This window comes from Balaenoptera borealis, assembly GCF_965194805.1.
Source record: "Balaenoptera borealis genome assembly, chromosome: 8".
NCBI classification, from domain to species: Eukaryota; Metazoa; Chordata; class Mammalia; order Artiodactyla; family Balaenopteridae; genus Balaenoptera; species Balaenoptera borealis.
In genome coordinates this window covers 57,063,319-57,075,949 of record NC_138865.1, presented here as the reverse complement: position 1 = coordinate 57,075,949, position 12,631 = coordinate 57,063,319, and the positions used below count along the sequence as shown (strand labels likewise).

General features: G+C 40.4%; 1 protein-coding gene across 25 annotated transcripts in view; it reads right to left on the bottom strand.

The window, feature by feature from the left end:
- Positions 1–674: 674 nt before the first annotated feature.
- The window catches only part of BNC2 (basonuclin zinc finger protein 2), a 429,325-nt gene continuing 417,368 nt past the window's right edge, over positions 675–12,631 (bottom strand). For 19 of the 25 annotated variants that reach the window (XM_082401639.1, XM_082401625.1, XM_082401628.1 and 16 more), the window contains one exon: positions 675–10,481. In XM_082401639.1, coding sequence (XP_082257765.1) covers positions 9,821–10,481 — 661 coding nt within the window. In that variant the 3' untranslated portion in view covers positions 675–9,820. Of the gene's footprint in view, positions 10,482–12,095; positions 12,130–12,631 lie in introns of all 25 variants that reach the window. The other 6 variants (XM_082401629.1, XM_082401633.1, XM_082401630.1 and 3 more) reach the window with 5 other exon arrangements.

The window sequence follows — 12,631 nt, the reverse complement described above, 5'->3', positions numbered from 1 at the left end:
TAAACTGAAACACAAGTATCTAGCATGAAAAAAATATATATATAGTCATCATTCTGTCGGCTGCTGTCCACAGATTTCACAGGGTCAAGGTGGAAGATATTTGCAGAAAGCCAAGGGGCAAAGATACCTAAGGTCTTCCTTTCCTTAAAAGAGCTTGTGCCAAGGCTTTGGGAAAAAGAAATTCTTGAGAGACACTGGAAAAGCATCCCCAAAGGGATAGCTTTAGTGAGAAAAGACTCAGTCAGTGTTTGCTGGGTTCCATCGGGACTGGCTAGGATCTCTGTAGCTCTGACTCAGCTTTGCCATCTGAGCAAGAGATGAGTTTGATAAGAAGTGAATTCAGGAATACCATAATTCAGTCCAAAATGAAGACTGCGTTATCCAACAAGGGGGCTTAAATAAGGGTGAGTCACGATGTGGGCTGAAGTGTTTCTAGGTGTGTTTTATAGAGGTCTCTTGGAGTTTGTTGAGGTTTCTTCAAATCAAGCAGGTAAGAAGAGATCAGTGACTGATAAATCTTTAATATAAAAATTGTACAAGAATTTTGATACAAATTACAAGAGGTATTTGGACAAAATATGAATAAAATTCCATTTACATCCCCAAACCCTTATGCATTTTATGCAAAAGACATACTGTAGACAGTTATAGTACAGAAAATACAACAAAAGAAATAGCAAATAAAAACTTTTAATTCCCTCAGACTACTAATAAAAACAAACCGAAAAGCAAAACCAAAAACGAAACAAAAACAAAACCCTTGTTCAAGGTACATACAGTATTTACGAAGCTACCGACGTCACAATGATCAGATCAGGGTGATGCAAGCTGTCCCCGTCCCTTGGTGCTGCTGCCTTTTGTAGTGCAAACTTTGGTTCTGTGGCAGGCTGAGCAGAGAGGCTGGTTTGATGCAGAGGAGAAGAGAAACGAAAAAAACATAAACCCCCAAACTCTGGGAGGAGGGAGAGGACATATCTTGGAGAAAATTCTTTTCCTTAAGATGATTTCAATTCCCTTTGGCCAATTTTGCTGTCAAATAGGCAGGTTGAGTCAAATGTTTTTGTTAGCGAGACACACCGGTGGGTTTGGGGTGAATAAGAAAGTTAGGCGTTCTCTCAACCAGGTGAGGGATCTTGCTCGTTCTAAAAGGCCTAGTCCCTGATAAGCAGTAGAGAACGGAGAGCTTTCTTTCCTGAAGCCCCGACTCGCCTCCACCTTTGAGGAAAGGCCCAGGGAGGCCTCAGACCAAAGTCTTCTCCTGGTTTCTCCGCCTTCCCTCACCCCTCAGACCTCCAGATACCCACGTTTAGCAATCCTGCCCTTGTTCATACTGGCACTGGTAGGAAAAAGATAAGACTTTTCCGCAGGGCAGCTGAACCAAAGTTTGCACAGGAAAGTGAGAGCACCATATATTATAAATCTTAGTCATATAAGCTAAATATATAATGCTAGAACATCTCATTCACTTAATCCACGTTATGTAAACCCTGGACAGGGTAGAACACACACATGTTTCCAAAGCCATCAAAATCCGGGTGAGAGAGGGAGTGTTCTACCTTCTTGCTTCAGAGAAGAATTTTTTTAAGGGGTGGGTGAGATCAGAAGAAGAAGGGGCAGGAGTGGAAAGATAATGGAAAAGTCAGGGGAGATTAAGATGGACAATGAGAGGAATGGATTACTCTGTACAAAGACATGCAAAATGCTCCAAATTGAGTACTAGATGAAAAAAGAAAATTCAACCTTGGTTTATGCATCTCAAGTGAACCTACTAACTCAGCTCATTGTCTGGGAGTCAAGAGCATCATACCTCATGAATCAGCGCTTCTCATGGCCATGGCACTGATTCACAGGCAGGGCAGGGGGATGCTTTGTCGCCTAGCATGGAAAGGACGGGCAGCCTGACTCCTGTGGAAACAGTGCCAGGTCAGCTCACCTTGCAGCCGAGGACTACCAAGAGGGCTGGGCTTTTCTCCCCTTCTTGTGGAAAGCGTTTCCAGGGCCAGATGAGTGGAGCTCTCTCACACATCCAGGGTCCCCCCCGCCCCGAGTCACCTCTCAATCCTTGCATTCCGTAACAGAAGTGGGCAGAGACGGTTCATAATGGATCGATTTGCCATCTTACTTGTGCATTATTTCAGCATCACATTTGGCAACAGGAAGCCTTATAAAGTCTTGGTATAACGCTTAAGATAGTCTCTCTTCAAGAAATATAGTTTTATACTATCTACTTCTCTCCATTCTTGTTAAAATACCTTTTTCTGCTCTTCCTTCCCTTCAAAGAGTCTTTTAAAAAAAAGGAAGCTAAAAACACATTAAAATAATTAGAACTGTCCTTAAGCATCCCTGTTATTTAAAGGGTGGGGGAAAGCTCATATTAGTTAGCAGAATCTGTGCAATTTTGGCAGCTGAATTTTTAATTAAGATTCTCTTAAGATGTTTGCTAAATGATTGTAATATATACATACTGGGGGAACTTAAAAAAACATCAACTGCTTTTTCTCTGACCCCAAGAATCCTTACTCAAAGTGCTTTTCTTCCCAGTCCTCACCCTGGTTAATGCAATTATTTTAGCACGGGTTTGTCAACACAGACCTGGTAAGTCGTCTATCTCTAAATCTGCCACTTTTCTCTTTCCAGAAGTTTGTATCAAAGATGACACCCACCTGTATCTTATTTGGTTGACAAATAGATTTGAAATGTGACTGTTCAAAGCCGGGTTGTGCGGGGGTGGGGGGGGGCGGTCATCAGCTTCTAACAGACCTGCTTCTGGAGGGTTAGAAGGAAGCATGGAGTCCCCTAGTTCCCCAAGGAAGATGCACACAGAGATCTTGCACTTCATTTAGCCACCAACTAGCCACCTTTTACCATCCTTTAAGTAGTTTAATATACAAAAATAGCAGCCAATACCTACATGCTATTTAGGCTCAAGATGTTTGGGAAGATAACACTTTCACGTGATCTTCCTTTGTACCTTTTGTCCCCTAGTCACTTGATTTCGTAAAGCTCATGCGCTTGTACTTACCAAAATTTTCCCAAAGTGGAGAATTTACTTTTACGTATCGGGTGGTCTCTGTTTTAGTGATTCAAGTCAAAGTCCCCGTGCCTTATTATTTTTTTCAGATTGTCCGTGCGATTAAACAAAACAAAGGTGAATTTGTCTTGTTACACTATGGATTTGGAGGTTCTCATGGCAAGACACGTGTTCATTTAGACTAACAGTTGGGTGTCAAAACTAAAAAAAAAAAAAAAAAAAAAAATTTTTTTTTTTTTTTTTTACCATCACGCACAACCAATTTGTTACAACACGTGCACGTTTTGAAGGGGAGGAAAAACATTTTAATGCTTTCCTTACAGAATATGGGGCGATCTAATACCACTTTTGTCACTGACTTGCAGAAACTGTGCTGTAATTTTAGGGCCACACCCAGTACTCCCAAAATGCATGGGCTTGGAATTGCAATACTTAAGTTTCCAAAGACTCAAAGAATGCCATCAAAGTCAGCATGTCTCTACCGACCCTTAAGAAGTAGTCTTGTTACTGTCTACTTAATAGCTGGAGAGGGCATCTTGAGGCAGCTTTGGGCTTACCAAAGATACAGTTTAGTGGGTGTGTGTACGTGCTCATGTGCTGGGAGGAGAAGGGGGGGGGAGAGAGAGAGAGAGAGAGAGAGAGAGAGAGAGAGAGTGTGAATATGTGTACATCAGGGAACTCAGTGGGAAAGCCTAGCCCTTGTACTCAATTTCCCCTTCACAAGGGATAAACAGGCAATTACGCATCCTTTTATATTTGATGGCCAAGTGCTGAACTGGAAAGCACACTATTAGTTTGTGTCCCTTCAGGGCCAGGGCAATAAGTAGCCAGGAGAGCTGGAGCTGAAGCAGAGAGGGTGTTGTCTGCTGTTAGTGTGACAGTCTTGTCAGCAGCGTTCACATTACTGGAAGGTAATAAAGTGACAAGTAAGTTATTAGAAAGATATGAGGTGAAATTGAACTGAAGCTTCTCGCTGCTCAGCCTGGCTTTTTCCCTTCCTGTTTTGTAACCGTCCACTATTTGTTACAAACTGAGCTTTGTCTTGATACACTATATAGAAAAGATTTTTTTTTTTTTTTGCAGTAAAGGTCAAATGAATTTACAACACTTCAGAGGAGAAGAATAAAGATAGTTTTATGACAACTATAGTACGTTACTTCAAAAAAATATATAGCATTATAATGAACAATAATGCTGATCCAATTCAGTCTACTTGTGAAAATGCTTAGCTTTTTTTTTAAACCCCCTGTTATTAGGCATTTGGATTTTTCAACAAATGCCAAAAAGACACTATTTGATGTCCAGTTATTGCCGAATGACCATAAACATAATTTTTGTGCAAAATGTGGGAAGAATGAGGATAATGGGAGGACACAGGAAAGGATGGGTGTCTGGGCAAGAGTGATGTTAGATTAATTCACTAGTCAGTTTTACAGCTGGATTTACATAATACTAATGGAAAATTAATGTTTACGGTGAGCAACTCTCCAACTATAGGACAGAGCAGATATGGCCTTAACGCTAACATAAGCAAGGCTACCTACCACACACAGTTCAGCTTGGAGGGAAAATATGAAAACAGAAAAGTTACTCTTATGCTTCGTAGAAAGGTGAATGAGCTCACATTTTGATCAACAGATCTTTAGCCACGTAGCATTACAACCACGGCTACGGGGGCAAGCCACAGTAATGATGGAGAAAGAACAGATCCGTGCTGGCTACCATGCCCTTCAACTCCACTTGTCACAACTAGAGCTTGGTTTGACCATTGGACTTTTCTAGGACCTAGTTGACCCAATGGATCTTTTTGTTCCCTAAGGGACTCTAGCATCACTTCCCACTCCAAAAAAAAGAAAGAAAAGAAAAAAAGAACACCCCCTCCACAACTGCCCTAGCTGGCTCCCGTGATCTGAAAGGGACTTGAGCTATTCCAGGCAGCAGCCTTCCTTTCTTCCTTCCTCCCTCCTCAGACTGGGGTTCAGTGATGCACCTGGTCGTGGGGGGCACTGCATCAATGTGCTCTCACTAGCTGCTAGGCTGAGCTGCACCAGACTTTTCTCGTGACCGTTTCAGTGCCTTCACTATTTTCTTTTCTAGTTACCTTCAAGCCAGGGCAGGTACGAATCCTCTACTTAATAGCCCTCACTCTGCTTTAAAAAACTGTGATCCCCTCCATTCTCTTTGGCACCTGCCTTTTATTGCCCTCCGTACTCATTCAGACCCCTCCCATTAGACAAAGAATGAGAGGGAAAAGCAAAATCCTCTAAATATTCCAAGTTTGGGGGAATATAAGTGATTTTTAAAAACCCTGAAATTTGTCATAATTTTGAAAAGTTCAAGAAAAGGAGTGTGTCCACAGGATCAGAGAAGGTTTCTTCCGGATGATCTGTTTCTGATGACAGCAGATGGAGCGTGTCTTACGAGGGCTGAGCTTTATTCACTCTGTTAGTCAATCTAACCCAACGCTAAAGACCAAGTGCAAGTTAGGACTGCTCAGGTCAACTGTTGGCAGTTAGCAGCATGTCCATCTCAATCTGATTACTGGCTTCTTTCTGTTTTAATTGCCAAGGGCCCCCGTTCTTATTTGCTTGGCACACGTCAGGGGTGTGTACAGAGGAAGGGGAACAAAAGGTCACTTTTTATTTGGTGGGAACCTAGCGCATGGTTTCCCCTGAGTAAAATGAGGAGAATGCCTCTGGAATAGCCAGCCCATTCTTGATATAGTCAAAGCTTGCTTTTTTTTTTTTAAGAGCAATGTATATACTAACAGGCTGTTAACCAGTGAAGTGCCTTTCTCTTACTGGAAGGGCCTGGAAATTCATGACCAAAGAAATTACACTACAAGGACAGTGGCGCCATTGTGCTAAAAACAATTTCAAAAGATGTCTGTCACCTTGAGAAGGAAAACATTAACACTTTGAAACCTTTAAAAGGCATCAGGCTGAACTGGGCAGCCGGACTAAGATCTGAAATGCATTGACTTATTTCGATACAATTAGTAGCAGAACAAAGAATGTCCCGCTTTTTATCACATTTTTAAAACCAAATTATCTATTCTTGCTCTGTGTCGTCCCCCTCCATAACACACAAATACTCCCTTAAAGCAGGCTAAGCCTTTCTGATATTTACAAACACATAGTTTAAAATGATCAAAACAGTACATTTCAACACCACCTAGCAAATAGGCACGTTAATAATACTGCCCAATTTTGTACCTGTGACAAAATGCTGGTTAAAATCAAATGGGAAAAGGCTGCTTGGATAAAAAAACTGCATCCCTATTCCTTTTTCAGCTGGCATAGAATGGAGGCAGCTGAACAGAACCTGTTTCACAATAGGAAACTCCTATGAAAAAAGAAATGAGTATGAGTGGGCAAAGATGAAGGGCTCAGTGATTAAAATGCTGATCTCTTTATCCTTCCCGTTTGCAAATAAGCCTTGAGATCACCATCTTAACTAGATTTAGAGTTAAGTCCAAACAATGCACTCAGGCACACCCCCAAGAACAAGCAACACTGGGGGACTAAAAGAAATGTACATTTCATGATTCTCCATCTTATGGACCACTTCCGTCCACTCCCCCTGTCCCTTTTAAGCAAATAGGCTTTAAACTGGAAAATGTTATACACCCACTTAGAAGGCCACCATAACATGTGGGCACCTGAGGCACAATAGTAGCAAAGGGGAGAGACTTAACAAGGGCAAGTTGTCCAGGACTCACTGCCATTTCTCCAACAAAAGGCAGGTGAACACATTCATGCTCTGAGCAAGGGAACTTCTACCTTGAGAATCTTGTTACTCCTGGGCTTGTTCTAACTGGCTATCCACACTAGCCTGGTTTGTGGCAAGTAACAAACATTTGTTCTAAGCCTGTTTCGTTTGCTGTGACCTGCTGACAGCTATGTAATTCACTCATTAGGGCTCTTTGACCTTTTAGTTGACATTAAATTAAACAGAGTAAACACTGATTTTTGTACAAGATGAGTTCTAATATTTCAACCTAGAGTGTAACTGTTAAAAATGGCTGAAAATTTGTTATTTTCATAAAACAAAGTGTCATTTAGTCTACGCACACTCCCAAAGCTAGTGTTTCCATAATCTTTTCGTGGGATACCAAAAAATATTTTTTTTCCACTCTTTTGGAATCGAATCATTTGGATAATAGGGCAAGAGCAGCAACACAGAGAACGCTAAGAGAACCAAAATGTTTGCAAACAAACTTTCATTATTCTAGTTCAGTCTTTCACAAACATACTGTACAGAGTCTTATATGGTATAAAACAAACAAAGGAAAACATCTCTGTCTATTCAATTTAACACAACACCAAAATAAAGCAATTAAGACTTTGGGGAATTCAAAGGTACAAGAAAACAAAAACGGTTAGCACTAATTCCTCAGCTTTTTTAACCGTAAACATTTGTCATTTAACAGACATAGTGTCTGATATAATTTCTTTTGTACTGCAAATACTTTTGGTCTCTCCTCACTGTAGAACAAATGAAGAATTAAATGAACCCCATAGCATGCTCTGAAGGAGATGAAAAGATAAAGCCCCTAGACACATCTAGCTTATCTTTAAGAATCTATCATTTGTGATATCTTCACAAAGAAAAATACTGAATCCTCAACTAATGATGCTTATTTTTGGAAACAATAAATACTGTGAGGTACGATAAATCCTACAGGAATAATAAAAAGAGAAACATGTTAACAGTTTCCTTTGGCAAATTTAACGGAAGTGAATGCTGATGTGAACCTAGAAGAAAATCACTAAACATATGAAAAATGGAAATAACATTAAAAGTTAAGACAAAGGGGGTATTTCTAACTTTTAGACTGCTGAGAGAAATGTTTGAGGCCCTTAAATGCAGAAAAGAAATACATTCTCTTTAAATTACTGTGTACTGTTTGACAAAAAATATTCCTTGTTTATCTTTTTTTTCCCCCTCCACTTAAAAAAAAAAAAGACAACAAAACACAGTCTGCAACTCACACCCTAATGGTTTTGGCTGCAGACTGAACTTGAGTAAATATCATCATTCAGTCAGTATGTTGTGGTAGCCGAGGCAGCTGATGTGGTAAACCAGCTCAGGCAACATGTGTAAACATCGGAAACAAAACAAAACACAACAGAAAAGGTTTGGAGAATCCTCTCCCCTCCTCTTTCTCACTCTCGATTGCTTGGTTTCAGGCTTGCTTTCATTTCTCTCTGACAGATCGTGTGGGGAAGCACAAAACACTAAACAGTGAGAGATCCTATTTTAAACCCCCTTCTTCTGGCTTTTCAGAAAGGAGCGTTGCTTAGTTCAAGTTCAGCACATGTTTGCAAAGCTTCCAAGTACTGCTGCTGCCACTGTTAAAGGTCTTTGATTTTGTCTATCAAACCAGCCTGAATCAGAGTACTACTGCAGAACGTGCAGTAAATTACATAGCCACACAACAGACCCACCGAGTTCAGACTTTTTCTTTTTAAAGGATTAAGGGTTAGGTCCTTGCGAATGAGTGCTCGACTCTTTTACTGTATTCAGCTTTGTTCCATAGTGAGTAATTTGGGCTTTTGTATCCTGAAATATTATCCAGCCTCTAAAGAATAAATGCCTTAGCTGTTTCACACCACATAATTTTGTTTTCCTTTTATGTAACTTAACATATAAGCAAGAAGGTTGCAGTGTTGATTGTAATAACATTCGGCACTTGAATCACCAAGTGTTTTTTTCTAAAGCGGTTTTCTGGTGGCCGACAAATTGGCCTGTGGTTATGTTGAGTGACTAATTGTATTTTCTTTTCTGGAAACTTGTGCAAAGTTGGCAGTTTTGTGTTAACACTAATACTTTTGTTTGGCATTTGTGCCCTATACTGACCAGACCATTTTTATACAAGTGAATTTTTTAAAAAAGACACTTACTTGAAGTATGGCAATAGTTTAGTTTAAGGATAAAAAAGAAGCATGGATATTACACATCCCCTTGTAGTGTATGAAAAAAAGTGCATGACTGGATTTATGTACTAGTACAGGACATTTTAAAAAATCAGATCTGTGCTGTAAGGCATGCCAGCACCTCTTTATCACTATATCTAGCAGGTAGTAAAAACAAGACCATGTTTTTTTTTTCCTTAAAAAATGTGCATTAATGCTAACATAAATGAATAGAGCTAGCCAGCAAACTATTTTTTTTCCTGTATATCTAACAGCTGATGTAACTGTAAAAATTAAACAAAAGAGTTAAACAACCATCAATACAACTGTTTTACATCATTGGCCTCTCAAGGCTAAATATTTACAGGTGAATCTGCCATGCTTTAATTGAAGATTCTCTCAAAACCTTAAAGTTCACAAAAGACAACTATAAGGAGTTCCTTTTTTGTTTCTTTTTTTTTCTCCCTTTTATTTTTTCGCAGGCAACAGTCATGGGCACAACAAATTGTCTCTTTGGAGAGGACCAAGAATTATTATTCTGTCAAAATTTGGGCTAGTTGCACGCTTTTATGTGTGTATGTGTGTATATGTGTTTAAAGGGTACTTTGTTTTCACCCCCCAATGAAAGATCCGACCTATAAAGGAAAAAGAGAAAAAAACTTCAAAAGCACCTAGTGTTTATCTTTTTGTATCTAAAGAAAAGAAAACGTGTGTGTGTATATATATATATGTAGACACAGAGGCATACATGTGTATACACACACACATATACACACACACCATCCCAAGTACACAAGCACACACTGACTATGGCAGTTCAAATACGTAGGCCATCTGGTGAGAGCTGGCATTTGTAGTGTCCTTTCTGAGACTAATCTACTGAAGTGAAGGGAATGTTTTTGTGGAGATTAGGGTTCTGACTGTGCCGATTCCGGCTTCGCACAGAGGAGAACATCATATTGCAACCGGGGACTTTGCACTTGTGCATTTCTCGCAAATGCACGGTTTTGTAGTGCACTCGCAGGGTCCCCTTGTTGCTGTACATCTTGTGGCAAATGTTGCACATGATCCCACCATTGCTCCCGGACAAGCTGTTGAACATCAGAGATCCTGAAACGTCAGCCCCGAGGCTGCCAGCGAGGGTGGGGACCTCGGCCTTGTGCGCCGACTCCCCGCTGTCACTCGCCCCGTCGATGTCATCCAGGAGAATCCCCTCGTCGCTGCCTGCGTCGGATTCTCTGGAGGAATGGATGCTGCTGCTGGACTGGAGGCTGGAGGTGGTGCTCAGGTCCAGGACCATGTAGTCCTCCGCCATGCCCCTCCCGTACCCGTTCAGGTGGGAGTCTTCTGTCCCCGCGGGAGAGGAGGCGTCTTCCCTGACGTCGAGCCCCAAGGGGTGCTGGGCACCATAGATCTTCATCAAAAATTCATCCCGGAGGTCCTTGCTAAGGGAGGGCTGCGATGAGTCCAGGCCCATGTCATCGAGTTCTTTGGTCAACAGTTTACGATGGAGATTGATGTTGGCACTGTGTCTAGGAAAACAAGAGGGAAGGGGGGGGGGGTAGGTGTACAGGGAGTGGGGAGGGTGAGAAAAAGGAGAGCATTTTAAAATGGATTCAGCTTCCACTAGGCACCACATAAGCACATTCATTGCTAATGACACCCCTGTAAAAGCAAACATTTCCCCACATCCTCAGGATTTGGGAGTAAGTGGTGGTGGGGAGTGCAATAAGGGGAGCTTTTCATTAACGTAATTTTTATAAGAGAGTAAAATTCCTCAGTGGTAGGATGAATGCAAACCCATGCACCTTTTCCTGAATGATTGTTCTGTTCGTTTTACGCTGTAGCAGCATCAGCTGCAGAGAATCTCATAGCAGAGATTTGAAAAAATACATTAAATAGGATAAAAGGATGGAAACGTTCTGCTTGTCTAAACTGAACAATTTGAATTTACCTAAAAACAAAACGAAAGCCTTTTTTTCTACAGCAAACACTTTTGGAGGTATAAAAGGGATCCCTTTTTAAAAAAAGTAAATGGTCTAGATAATTTAGGGTTCACTTGACAAAATAATGAATTGTTCCCCCTCACCTTCCTACACTGCAAGATTTAGGTAGGAAAAACAATTAGCTTAAAAGGTTAGCAATTTGAAGTAGGGTTACAGACTGTCTTTAAACATAAATCCCTTTTTGCAGAATGGTTTGGGATCTCAGCTAAATCTAACAGTAAAATACGTTTGTTTTCAGAAGCTGCTACATTTTAGAGTTGAAAATGTTTTCAAGTAATTTAAGTTTTAAAATTTAATTCTTAAAAAAAAAAAAAAAGCTGAAAAAAAGAAGTTGGCTTTTTAAATAAAACCCACCCACCCTTTAAAAAAATCACACTCAACAACAGAAAAAAACCCAAAGGGACCAAAAAAGAAAAAACCCCACACACAATAAATACAAAAAAAAAAAAAAAAAATCAAGCACGATAATAACACATGGTCCCTCTATTTTAACAACTGGAGTCCGTACTTCTTAGACAAGCAAAACTTTTACTCTACTCACTGAATGCTTTGCTTGCATTAAAAAAAAAAAAAAAAAAGATAGGATTTGTCCCAGAGCATCCATAGGGATGTCATGATTTACCAAAGCCTGATAGGTTATTATCTGTCTGAAAACATTGCCTTTGTATTTATATCCCCCATTTATTTTTAAAGTGCCCTTGGGCATATACCTCTCTCCACCTGCAAAGGCTCACGTTTGACACGTACCTAAATTGAAGGCTACCCTTCCAAAAAGTAAACCAGTAAATAAATATACAGATACATAAAAGCTTCTCAATAATGGCAGAAGCTCTACATCTTCGAGAAGTAATTGTGATCACAGAAATTGATAATAGAAATGACCTAGAATGGCCAGCATCAAGTTCGACAGACCTCCTGATTATAATTAAAAAGTATGGAAGACCGAAATGAGTCACTCCATTTGGTGACAAGCATGGCTAATATTTCTTAGAGATGGTTGAGAGGTATGTGCCTCAGAGACAAGAAAGGTGGGAAGCACTTCTCCACCTTTCCACACAAGACAATATACAGCACTCCGGGTTTGAAGGGGCAGAGGGGTGGCGGCCCTCTCCACACTGCACTTAGGAAGGCTGAGCTTACCTTGTGATAATAAGATCAGCTTTCTAATCTTTTGCTAAATCGATCACAAAAGAAAGCAAGAATGAGAGACAGAGAAAAAGAGAGAGAAGGAGAGAGAGAGAGAAAACAAATTCACATTCTAGACATCTGGTTTAAAAAAAAAACTTAAACAATAACATAGGGATTTAAAATGTTCTGATCACAAAATCATTTTCTGTCATAAGCGATCATCTCATATGCTGTCTTGATGATTTTTCAGATCAGCCGCATCATCCAAAAAATCATAACTCAAATTAAGATAAACCAAATTCACAGCATCATCATCATCCATAAATGAGTTCTGCACAGATGCATGCAGTGTGCAGATATGTGAATGATAAACAGAAGTGGTCCCCACGGTCCCTGCTCTGACACAGTCGGCTCCCCGTCTCCTTGGTGTCAGATGGCAGATGACTCCAAGTGCAGGTTGCTAAGCAGAGTGCAGGAAATGCCTACTGTGAAGTCTTTCCCCTGACAGGTAGGTATGACACCACCAGAGTTATTACAGGAATGTGGAA